Genomic DNA, 12194 nt, shown 5'->3' with positions numbered 1-12194 from the left:
TGTCTTTATGAGACGCAGAGTAGGTGAACGGATGATCTCCAAATGTATGGTTCCCCCCGTGAAGCATGGAGGTGGTGGTGTGATGGTGCTTTGCTAGTGACACTGTCAGTGATTTCTTATAATTCAAGGCACACTTAACCAGCAAGGCTACCACAGCATTCTGCAGCAATACGCCATCCCATCTGGTTTGCGCTTAGTGGGACATTTACCCGACTTCAACCCAACTGAGATGGTTTGGGATGAGTTGGACCGCAGAGTGAAGGAAAAGCAGCCGACAAGTGCTCAGCATATGTGGGAACTCCTTCAAGACTGTTGGAAATACATTCCTCATGAAGCTGGTTGAGAGAATGCCAAGAGTGTGCAAAGCTGTCATCAACGCAAAGGGTGGCTACTTTGAAGAAACTAAAATATATTTTGATTTGTTTTTTGGGGTTTTATTTCATAGTTTTGATGTCTTCACTATTATTCTACAATGTAGAAAATACTAAAAATAAAGAAAAACCCTTGAATGAGTAGGTGTGTCCAAACTTTTGACTGGTACTGTATATAAACATTTTTAAATCACAATGCCGGACACTCCTCGCCTCTGTTTCATCAACCAAATAAAGCAATAACAAAGGCGCTGGGACGAACAGTGGTGCTGTTTCACCTGTGCAGATTACAGCTTTAAGAGGAAGACCATTAGATGAATCTGTTACCTCCTCCAGTATTCCAGCCATGACTGGGTCCGAGTCCTTCCTCTGCTGCAGCTGTCTCTCCAGGGCCTTCACACTCAGCGCTGCCTACAGGAGGGAACACAGACAGATTTTGTCTCTACTATTATGACCAGTACTACAAGAAATGGATTGGCCTAATACCTGAGAAGGCTGATGTTTTAATACCTGTGGAGTGGGTGCACTTGTCTGGGTGGCTGGGGCAGGTTTCTGTGCAACCATGGGGGGTGTACTGGTTTGGACTGGGCGAACTGGGGATGAGACAGAAAGGATAAAGGATCACAAACCAAACTACAACATGACTGAATACAAACAGTGTAGCTATTCCCTCCGCAAGGCAATCATACAAGCTAAGCGTCAGTATCGAGTAGAAGTCGACCGATTATGATTTTTCAACGCCGATACCGATTATTGGAGGACCAAAAAAAGCCGATACAGATTAAAATAAAATGTATTTGTAATAATGACAATTACAACAATACTGAATGAACACTTATTTTAACTTAATATAATACATCAATAAAATCAATTTAGCCTCACAATAAATAATGAAACATGTTCAATTTGGTTTAAATATTGCAAAAACAAAGTGTTGAAGAAGAAAGTAAAAGTGCAATATGTGCCATGTAAGAAAGTTAACGTTTAAGTTCCTTGCTCAGAACATGAGAACATATGAAAGCTAGTGGTTCCTTTTAACATGAGTCTTCAATATTCCCAGGTAAGAAGTTTTAGGTTGTAGTTGTTATAGGAATTATAGGACTATTTCTCTCTATACCATTTGTATTTCATATACCTTTGACTATTGGATGTTCTTATAGGCACTTTAGTATTGCCAGTGTAACAGTATAGCTTCCTCGCTCCTCCCTGGGCTCGAACCAGGAACACAACGACAACAGCCACCCTCGAAGCAGCGTTACCCATGCAGAGCAAGGGGAACAACCACTCCAAGTCTCAGAGCGAGTGACGTTTGAAACGCTATTAGCGCGCACCCGCTAACTACCTAGCCATTTCACATCGGTTACACCAGCCTCATCTCGGGAGTTGATAGGCTTGAAGTCATAAACAGCGCAATGCTTGACGCACAACGAAGAGCTGCTGGCAAAACGCACGAAAGTGCTGTTTGAATGAATGCTTACGAGCCTGCTGCTGCCTACCACCGCTCAGTCAGACAGCTCTATCAAATCATAGACTTAGTTATAACATAATAACACACAGAAATACGAGCCTTAGGTCATTAATATGGTCGAATCCGGAAACTATAATCTCAAAAACGTTAATTCTTTCGGTGAAATACGGAACCGTTCCGTATTTTATCTAACGGGTGGCATCCCTAAGTCTAAATATTCCTGTTACATTGCACAACCTTCAATGTTATGTCATAATTACGTAAAATTCTGGCAAATTAGTTCGCAACGAGCCAGGCGGCCCAAACTGTTGCATATACCCTGACTCTGCGTGCAATGAACACAAGAGAAGTGACACATGAAGAACACATTCTTATTTTCAATGACGGCCTAGGAACGGTGGGTTAACCGCCTTGTTCAGGGGCAGAACGACAGATTTTTACCTTGTCAGCTCAGGGATTCAATCTTGCAACCTTACGGTTAACTAGTCCAACGCTCTAACCACCTGCCTCACGAGGATCCCGCCTGTTACGCGAATGCAGTAAGAAGCCAAGGTAAGTTGCTAGCTAGCATTAAACTTATCTTATAAAAAACAATCCATCAATCAATCATAATCACTAGTTATAACTACACATGGTTGATGATATTACAAGTTTATCTAGCGTGTCCTGCGTTGCATATAATCGATGCAGTGCGCATTCGTGAAAAAGGACTGTCGTTGCTCCAACGTGTACCTAACCATAAACATCAATGCCTTTCTTAAATTTAATACACAGAAGTATATATTTTTTAAACCTGCATATTTAGCTAAAAGAAATCCAGGTTAGCAGGCAATATTAACCAGTTGAAATTGTGTCACTTCTCTTGCGTTCATTGCACGCAGAGTCAGGGTATATGCAACAGTTTGGGCCGCCTGGCTCATTGCGAACTAATTTGCCAGAATTTTACGTAATTATGACATAACATTGAAGGTTGTGCAATGTAACAGGAATATTTAGACTGATGGATGCCACCTGTTAGATAAAATACGGAACGGTTCTGTATTTCACTGAAAGAATAAATGTTTTGTTTTCGAGATGATAGTTTCCGGATTCGACCATATTAATGACCTAAGGTTCGTATTTCTGTGTGTTATTATGTTATAACTAAGTCTATGATTTGAAAGAGCAGTCTGACTGAGCGATGGTGGGCACCAGCAGGCTCGTAAGGATTCATTCAAACAGCACTTTTGTGCATTTTGCCAGCAGCTCTGCTGTTTATGAATTCAAGCCTATCAACTCCCGAGATGAGGCTGGTGTAACCGATGTGAAATGGCTAGCTAGTTAGCGGGGTGTGCGCTAATAGCGTTTCAAACGTCACTCGCTCTGAGACTTGGAGTAGTTGTTCCCCTTGCTCTGCATGGGTAACGCTGCTTCGAGGGTGGCTGTTGTCGATGTGTTCCTGGTTCGAGCCCAGGTAGCGGCGAGGAGAGGGATGGAAGCTATACTGTTACACTGGCAATACTAAAGTGCTTATAAGAACATCCAATAGTCAAAGGTATATGAAATACAAATGGTATAGAGAGAAATAGTCCTATAATTCCTATAATAACTACAACCTAAAACTTCTTACCTGGGAATATTGAAGACTCATGTTAAAAGGAACCACCAGCTTTCATATGTTCTCATGTTCTGAGCAAGGAACTTAAACGTTAGCTTTCTTACATGGCACATATTGCACTTTTACTTTCTTCTCCAACACTTTGTTTTTGCATTATTTAAACCAAATTGAACATGTTTCATTATTTATTTATTTGAGGCTAAATTGATTTTATTGATGTATTATATTAAGTTAAAATAAGTGTTCATTCAGTATTGTTGTAATTGTCGTTATTACAAATATATATTTTTTTAAATCAGCTGATTAATCGGTATCGGCGTTGAAAAATCATAATTGGTCAACCTCTAGTCTCGACCCCGCCCTGTGCAACTGGGTCCTGGACTTCCTGACGGGCCGCCCCCAGGTGGTGAGGGTAGGTAACAACATCTCCACCCCGCTGATCCTCAACACTGGGGCCCCACAAGGGTGCGTTCTCAGCCCTCTCCTGTACTCTCTGTTCACCCACGACTGCGTGGCCATGCACACCTCCAACTCAATCATCAAGTTTGTAGACGACACTACAGCGGTAGGCTTGATTACCAACAACGACGAGACGGCCTACAGGGAGGAGGTGAGGGCCCTTGGGAGTGTGGTGTCAGGACAATAACCTCACACTCAATGTCAACAAAACAAAGGAGATGATCGTGGACTTCAGGAAACAGCAGAGGGAGCAGCCCCCTATCCATATCGATGGGACAGTAGTGGAGACGGTGGAAAGTTTTAAGTTCCTCGGCGTACACATCACAGACAAACTGAAATGGTCCACCCACACAGACAGCTTGGTGAAGAAGGCGCAACAGCACCTCTTCAACCTCAGGAGGCTGAAGAAATTTGGCTAGTCACCAAAAACACTCACAAATTTTTACAGATGCACAATCGAGAGCATCCTGTCGGGCTGTATCACCGCCTGGTACGGCAACTGCTCCACCCACAACCGTAAGGCTCTCCAGAGGGTAGTGAGGTGTGCACAACGCATCACCAGGGGCAAACTACCTGCCCTCCAGGACACCTACACCACCCGATGTCACAGGAAGGCCAAAAAGATCATCAAGGACAACAACCACCCGAGCCACTGCCTGTTCACCCCGCTATCATCCAGAAGGCGAGGTCAGTACAGGTGCATCAAAGCGGGGACCGAGAGACTGAAAAACAGCTTCTATCTCAAGGCCATCAGACTGTTAAACAGCCATCACTAACATTGAGTGGCTACTGCCAACATACTGACTCAACTCTAGCCACTTTAATAATGGAAAAATGGATGTAATAAATGTATCACTAGCCACTTTAAACAATGCCACTTTATATAATGTTTACATACCCTACATTACTCATCTCATATGTATATACTGTACTCTATACCATCTACTGCATCTTGCCTATGCCGTTCAGCCATCACTTATCCATATATTTATATGTACATATTCTTATTAATTCCTTTACACTTGTGTGTATAAGGTAGTTGTTGTGAAATTGTTAGGTTAGATTACTTGTTAGATATTACTGCATGGTCGGAACTAGAAGCACAAGCATTTCGCTACACTCGCATTAACATCTGCTAACCATGTGTATGTGACAAAATTTGATTTGACAAATATGCTAATATTGGTATACAAATTAAAATGGTAGTATTTTATCAAAGCCATTCATATAAATATGTATGAATAATGCTGTAAAGCTCATCATTCTCCTTACCAGGCATGGCTGCGGGCCTGGTGGCAATGGGCAGCGGGGCGGGCTGGTTGGTGGGCTCAAAGAAGGCAGGTTTGGAGGTGAAGGAGAAGGGTAGAGAGGCTGGAACTGCAGCTGGAGCAGGGGTCTCCACTGCCAGGAACCTGAGGACCAGAAACATAAATATATCTAGCCAAGTCAGCCAGCTCGCATCTAATAGATATGTGAACACAGTAAAAGTTATTCAGCAAGTAATATCAAACTCTCCTCTCACCTGTCATTGAGGTTCATCTTCACAGCGGGAGTGGCTAGCTCGGGGGTACCTCGGAGCACCGTGATAGGGGAGGCGGTGCCCAGGCGCTGGGGGGTGGGCGTCGGAGTGGGGGAGGGGTCTAGAGTAGTCTCCACCACTGGAGGCTTGGGGGCACTAAAGGAGAAGGCTGCGGCGGGGGTATCAGCCAGGGGCTTGGAGGCAAAGGAGAAGCCAGCGGAGGTGCCCGAGGCTGGGGCCGCGCTGAAGGCCGCGTAGCCCCCAAGGGACAAGGCGGGAGGAGCAGTGGAGGAGGAAGGAGGCATGGAGAATGAGAAGCCGGATGAGGAGACTGGAGCTGGGGCAGGGGCTGTGGTGATGAACAGGGATGCAGGGGGAGTCTGCGTGGGGGACGAGGGGGGGCGGAGAGGAGGGAACGACCCCAGGGTTGATGCGAGAGGGGTTGGGTAAGGGGGCGGGGGAGCTGCAGAACCTGCAAAGCAGAGGAGAGCGCTGCTTTTAGTGGGCCATATCACAATACTATTATAAGTACTCCACAGTATGTTAGTAGTATAGGTATAGCAAGTATCATAAGACAAATGTCTCCAGTGAGACAGAAAATAAATACAAATATTTATAAATATGAAAAAGTTCCTCCAGACCCGCAGGGGGCAGTCTCTCTCCGTCCAGAGCCAGGTTGGTGGGGGCAGCGACCAGCTGCTTGGCCCCAGGGTTAAGGTTGAGCAGTGAAAAGGGGCACAACACTCCATCTGTAGACAGCAGCAGCAGAGTGGGCACCGGGGGAAGAGTCTTCTCATCGGCTGTAATGACAGTTGAGGTGATAGATATGTTAGAGGGCCAATGAGAAGCGCAGTACAACTATGGGTAGTCAGAGAGAAACACAAAAGCAAACACACAGCCATTGAAAGGCACAAATACACTAAAGCTCGAGGCAGATGCACGCCCACACACACACAAAAGCTGAGATAAATACAAGGACAGAGCATAGGAAGGGCTATATTTCTGTGTGAATTAAGAGACCTTAAGGTCTTAATAAGAAACAAAGCCCCGAGCACCATCACTAAGGCCAGTGTGATGAGACAAAGAATGAGTGTGCTTGCCTGAGACTGCTCTCCATAGGGAACACAAAAGTTTGGAAAGCTCAAGGTAAACCTCATCAACATTCTCAGACATGCTTGTCTGGCTATGCTGTTTGTTGTAATTTCATTTGTCTGAGTCATTCTAATGAGCGTGGGCCTCACCATCTCTCCCTCGCTCTTTCTCTCCAATACAGCTGAGGTCTCACTTGGGTTTGATCAGAGTACAATCATTTCAAAATGCTGCACAAACTGCTGATTTGGTTTGCTGGTGGAGTCCTTTTGAGTGGGTAGCCCAGACAGCAACATCAGCGGTGCTATGTGACTGTCTGACTGACTTAAACAGTAGATTCTGAGACAGTAGCTTATCACTTTTCATCTCACAGCTGCCCCAAAAAAATACTGCGCCAACCAGCGTTGCCTACCAACTTCTACCGAGGAGATGAACGTTGCAGTGTATTAAAAAAAGTTGAACTATGCTTCTAATTGAAGTGCAACATTCACTAATCCTGCCATGGTTGACCAACATATCAGCTGATTCCAAATGGTTCACCATCTTATTTTGCTTGAAGCTTCCTGTGTAGTCTACATTCTCAGATCTGGGAGAACTGGACTGGTAACAATATGGCAGGTTGGCGGAAGTGTCTGTCAAATAGCTTACTTTAAACATTTACAAATCCTAATGCAGGTCAAGGATCAAGTGACCGGTTTGGAATGGGGTCATAGAAGAATTTGGAAAGTTGGAAGAGGAGAGAGCAGCAACCACTCACTGATGTGGATCTCCTGCTGGCTGGTGTAGACGATGGCCAGGCCCAAAGGCAGCGTGTCGTCGTTATTCTGTGAAACGGGCAGCTCTCCCCTACTGGCGTCCTCCAGCAGCCACAGCTCCCAGTTGGACTGAACAACACATGGCAGAGGTTACATAACATAGACACTCAGTTGCTCACTTGATCAACATTAGTTGGCCTTTGGGAAGGGAAAGGCGATACCTAGTCAGCACAACGGAATGCATTCAACCGAAATGTTTCTTCCGCATTTAACCCAACCCCTCTTAATCAGATAGGTGCGGTGGCTGCTTTAATCGACGACCAAATCATTGCGCCCGGGGAGTAGTTGTTGTTTGGGGTTAATGGCCTTGCTCAAGGGCAGAAAGGCAGATTTTTCCACCTTGCCAGCTTGGGGATTCGAACCAGCAACTTTTAGGTTACTGGCCCAACGCTCTTAGCCGCTAGGCTACATGCCGCCCAGGCTTTGCTACTCTATAATAATTTATCAGAAGATGCTGAGGTGATGTTTGCTTGTGGGAGGTACCTAATGGATCTGACTATGTGGTGCACAAAGACATCTGAAGTTGAGAAATCCACATTGACCTGCTATAGTTTCTAAGACCCAAGGTGAGAATCAAACCAATAGCTGGTCCCCAAATATTACCTTATCTTCTTGCTTGGCAATGACACTGACTTCAATGGAGGCTGCCGATGCGGCAAGAACAACATCCCTGAAAGAAGGAGAAACAACGAGTATATGTGATTAACCAACCTCACGGTTGTTCCTCAAAACAGAACAGAGCTTATACCAACTGAGTACTTTTGCAGTGTTCTGTACACAGGCAGGGCAGAATACAGAGTGGGCAGCGTCTCACCAGTCCTCTATGTGGCTGAGGAAGTAGTGCAACTGTCTCTCTGTGCAGGTGCCGTAGACGGGGTCGTTGAAGTTCAGGTACCTCTCCTCCCTCTTCTCGGTCTTTGTCTGTCAGATCAACATGTTAATTGTCAAAATGTCACAATCTATCAGGAAGGAAAACATTTCTGTCACTGCATGAAATGAACCTTGTAATATTATAACAATTAAACAATGCAAAATGATCTAATCATTCAGATGTACGACAGAGCAGCGGTACTACTCACAGGGAGGGAGATCACCACCAGTTCAGGGGGTGTTTCTGGACAGCCATCGGCTGCTGCATACACCACGGCAAACACAAACGTACTCAGCCACTGCACATCAAGTACTGACAGAGAAAGGACAACACAAAGAAAACATATCTGTGAGATTCGGGTTATTTGGCCGGAGAATAAAAGGCACTGAAAATGTCTAAAAATGCTAAGAGGTTTATTGCTTCAGGCCAGCGGGATCTGTGTCTAGTTTACCTTTGACAGGGTTGTCGGAGCTGTAGAAGCTTGGGCAAGGGATCACTTTCTTCTCCTGAAGCCCCTGTTCAGGAGAGCAGAGTCAGAGTCACACCAGGGCGTATACTACATCATACACACGGCACAGGAATAATGAGTGTGTCTACAATTACTGTACTATGCTGGAGTTGTTGAGTCAGACTTACTGGAGTGTACTGACTGACTGTCGCATTCATTTTTCCTGCTGCCACTTGCTTTCCTTTGGGACTCCAGCATACTGTATGAAGAGAGAGGATGACAGAAATAGTGAGCAAAACTGTAGAAATGATAATAACATGTAATGTAATCTTTAAAGTGATGACACACAATGTCACACTCACCACAGGTGATTCCTTCGGTGGCGGGGAGCTGGGCCTGTACTGTGACGCTGTCTGTGACCTCAAGCACCATCATGCTGCCGTCAGACAGACAGGTGGCCAGAACGGACGCCTGCACCGGGTTCCATTTGAGGTCCTGCACAATTATGCCCAGGCCGACTCCAGGTCGCAGAGTCACAAACGGCAACTTCTGCAGTCGGGCCTGGAGAAAGGGGACAGCCATAGAAGTGAGGGGATTAAGTGTGTGGGGAAAATATGGAACTGAAGAAGTGGGGGTGACTAGTCTTAGTATGCTTGTGGTTGATATCAAAGCTTGGACTCATGACGAAACCGTATCACTTCACTCTGAAAAAAAGTGGTTTTCTAACACTGTCCTCCAAAGATGGACATATTGCCTCTCAAAAAAGCAGGCCATAACAGATTCTAATGAAAAATGAAGAGAACACACATATTGCAGCAGATACTAGAACATAAACCGATCCATCTGCTCCATTAGCAGGTGGGGGTTATTATGAGAGTTAGTTAATCACCTTGTTGATGAAGGTGCGGACGTCGTAGAAGTCCAATGACAGGCCAGACTCGTCTGACGTGCCGCTGACTGACAGGGTGAGCTCATCACTACTGAGGCCCAGGTTGTGCACAGGCAACTCCACAGGAACATCAGCCAAGGCTGCTATCCCCTCAACTAAGGGAGAGAGAAAGGGGATAAGAGAGAGAAGGGAGTAAGATGTAGAGAAAAAGGTAGAAATCAAGTCAAATTGGCCAAGGCAAGCCATTAACAGTCTTCGCTTAGCAAAAACTGTACAAGATGGAATGACCAAATTAAGGACATTCTTACTTATTTCATTGGAGTTCCCATCAACTTTGTCTGCAGCTAGGATGTCCTGCGTGCGGTACACCTTGATCTTTTTGTCTAGTCCGACAAATGTCAGTCCGAATTTGTTTGAGATGGCAAGTAGACTTGATCTATCCTTTGGCAGGTCATCAGGTGAATCAAATACCCGGGTTTTCTTCATTTGTCGGAACTGAAAATCCTGCATAAAATAATAATAAAATACTTAATGACCGTGATAGCACTAAACGTCTTGTACTGTAGGCTACTGGTTTAAGACCTGTAAAGAACATTCTGACTATGTTAATAAACATATATTGTTCATAGGATGAGTTAGATTTGTAAATAAGTCAAAACGGTAGTTAGTGGTGCTTTATTATAGTACTACTACCACCAATGTTGGGATAGCTAGTAGCTGAATGAATGCCTTCTGGGAAAAAATGCTCCTATTAATAGCAAAAACAAGATTCAGAGCACAACATTCATAAATGGTTGTCGCTAGAGTAGCAGTTTTAAGAGGTACATTTAAAGGAAAGGTCATCAGTAGTAGGTAACGTTTTACTTGACGCCCACCATTATAACACATGACAGTTATAACCATGTCATATCAGCAGACATAACACTGTCCTGACCCATATATTTACACCTGTTGTGACAAACTACCAGTCAAAAGTTTGGTGTCACTTAGAAATGTCCTTGTTTTTGAAAGAAAAACAATTTTTTTGCCCACTAAAATAACAGTGTAGACATTGTTAATGTTGTAAATGACTATTGTAGCTGGAAACGGCTTGTTTTTTATGTAATATCGACATAGCCGTACAGAGGCCCATTATCAGCAACCATCACTCCTGTGATCCAATGGCACGTTGTGTTAGCTAATCCAAGTTTATCATTTTAAAAGGCTAATTGATCATTAGAAAACCCTTTTGCAATTATGCTTGCACAGCTGAAAACTGTTGTGCTGATTAAAGAAGCATTAAAACTGGCCTTCTTTAGACTAGTTGAGTACCTGGAGAATCAGTATCTGTGGGTTCGATTATAGGCTCAAATTGGCCAGAAACAAAGACTTTCTTCTGAAACTCGTCAGTCTATTCTTGTTCTGAGAATTGAAGGCTATTCCATGCGAGAAATTGCCAAGAAACTGAACATCTCGTGAAAAGCTGTATACTATACCCTTCACAGAACAGCGCAAACTGGCTCTAACCAGAATAGAATGAGGAGTGGGAGGCCCTGGTGCACAAATGAGCAAGAGGACAAGTACATTAGAGTGTCTAGTTTGAGAAACAGACACCTCACAAGTCCTCAACTGGCAGCTTCATTAAATAGTACCCGCAAAACACCAGTCTCAACGTCAACAGTAAAGAGGCAACTAAGGGATGCTGGTCTTCTAGGCAGAGTTCCTCTGTCCAGTGTCTGTTCTTTTGCCCATCTTAAATCTTTTATTTTTATTGGCCAGTCTGAGATATGGCTTTTTCTTTACCACTCTGCCTTGAAGGCCAAGATTATTTATCCATAAAGATGAAGTGGGCGAAGAACAAACCCATCTTTACATTGTTTAAGATAGAACTGAAACGATATGTTTTAATGGTCAGTAAATGCTAAAACAAAAAAAGTACGTACCATAAAACTGACAAATTGAAAATGTATTTAGACATGTAATACACCTGTCTATGTAGCTAGGTTTATGCACCCTTGTCTGTATATTTTTGTTTTTGTATGTGTGCTATTGTTCATTTAAAAAATGTATATAAAAATAAACGTACAGTAGTTAGTAGCTAACTATCGTTACTTACTAAGTTAGAGCTTAAGGTCAGTGTTAGACACCCTATTGTACACAGCTAACTAGGTAACGTTTGCTATCAACTGTTAATCCATAAAGTTACATTGCTTTTATGGAGACATATTGATGTTCGTGATGTTGATGTTAGCTACCTAGCGGAGTCTGGCTTAGCTAGTCATCTTTCACTAAAGTACAGGCAAGCTTCTAACGTTACCCAGTAACATTGTGGGGATTTGGCAGTAAGGAATAGCCCATACAGTACTTCAGTTGGAAGGTTATCCCCAGGCCGAAACAAAAACGAGTTAACCCGTCTATGTTGCCTTTAGCTAACGTTATCCAGCTAGCTAACGAACCACTTGCTGCGCAAGTAATAAGCTACTGCCGCAACCTGAACCTAGCAAGCTACACTACGTACAATAATATGCCTACCTTCATTTCCCTTTCGGGAGGAGAGTCCGGGTCGTCACTCATGTTGAAATAACAGCAGGTATAATTGTTTTGGAACTCTAAGAAATTTACACGGGTTAACTTTTCGTTTCCACATGAAACGAAATCATACCGCGCTCGAATTTTGCGAAATGCAATA

At 43.9% G+C, this 12194-nt stretch overlaps 1 protein-coding gene across 1 annotated transcript in view; it reads right to left on the bottom strand.

Moving 5' to 3' along the window:
• The window catches only part of LOC120020999 (nuclear pore complex protein Nup214-like), a 63067-nt gene extending 50873 nt beyond the window's left edge, over positions 1-12194 (bottom strand). Inside the window, exons 1-15 of the mRNA XM_038964663.1 lie at positions 12038-12194; positions 9835-10030; positions 9527-9681; positions 9000-9198; positions 8826-8896; positions 8641-8704; positions 8398-8501; positions 8133-8239; positions 7922-7988; positions 7261-7387; positions 6056-6214; positions 5418-5886; positions 5168-5307; positions 882-964; positions 699-782 (exon numbers count right to left, since the gene is read on the bottom strand). Coding sequence (XP_038820591.1) covers positions 699-782; positions 882-964; positions 5168-5307; positions 5418-5886; positions 6056-6214; positions 7261-7387; positions 7922-7988; positions 8133-8239; positions 8398-8501; positions 8641-8704; positions 8826-8896; positions 9000-9198; positions 9527-9681; positions 9835-10030; positions 12038-12079 — 2067 coding nt within the window. The 5' untranslated portion in view covers positions 12080-12194. The remainder of the gene's footprint in view (positions 1-698; positions 783-881; positions 965-5167; positions 5308-5417; positions 5887-6055; positions 6215-7260; positions 7388-7921; positions 7989-8132; positions 8240-8397; positions 8502-8640; positions 8705-8825; positions 8897-8999; positions 9199-9526; positions 9682-9834; positions 10031-12037) is intronic.

Source organism: Salvelinus namaycush, chromosome 26 (genome assembly GCF_016432855.1).
Source record: "Salvelinus namaycush isolate Seneca chromosome 26, SaNama_1.0, whole genome shotgun sequence".
In the NCBI taxonomy this organism is placed as follows: domain Eukaryota; kingdom Metazoa; phylum Chordata; class Actinopteri; order Salmoniformes; family Salmonidae; genus Salvelinus; species Salvelinus namaycush.
This window is presented reverse-complemented; position numbering and strand designations above follow the sequence as displayed.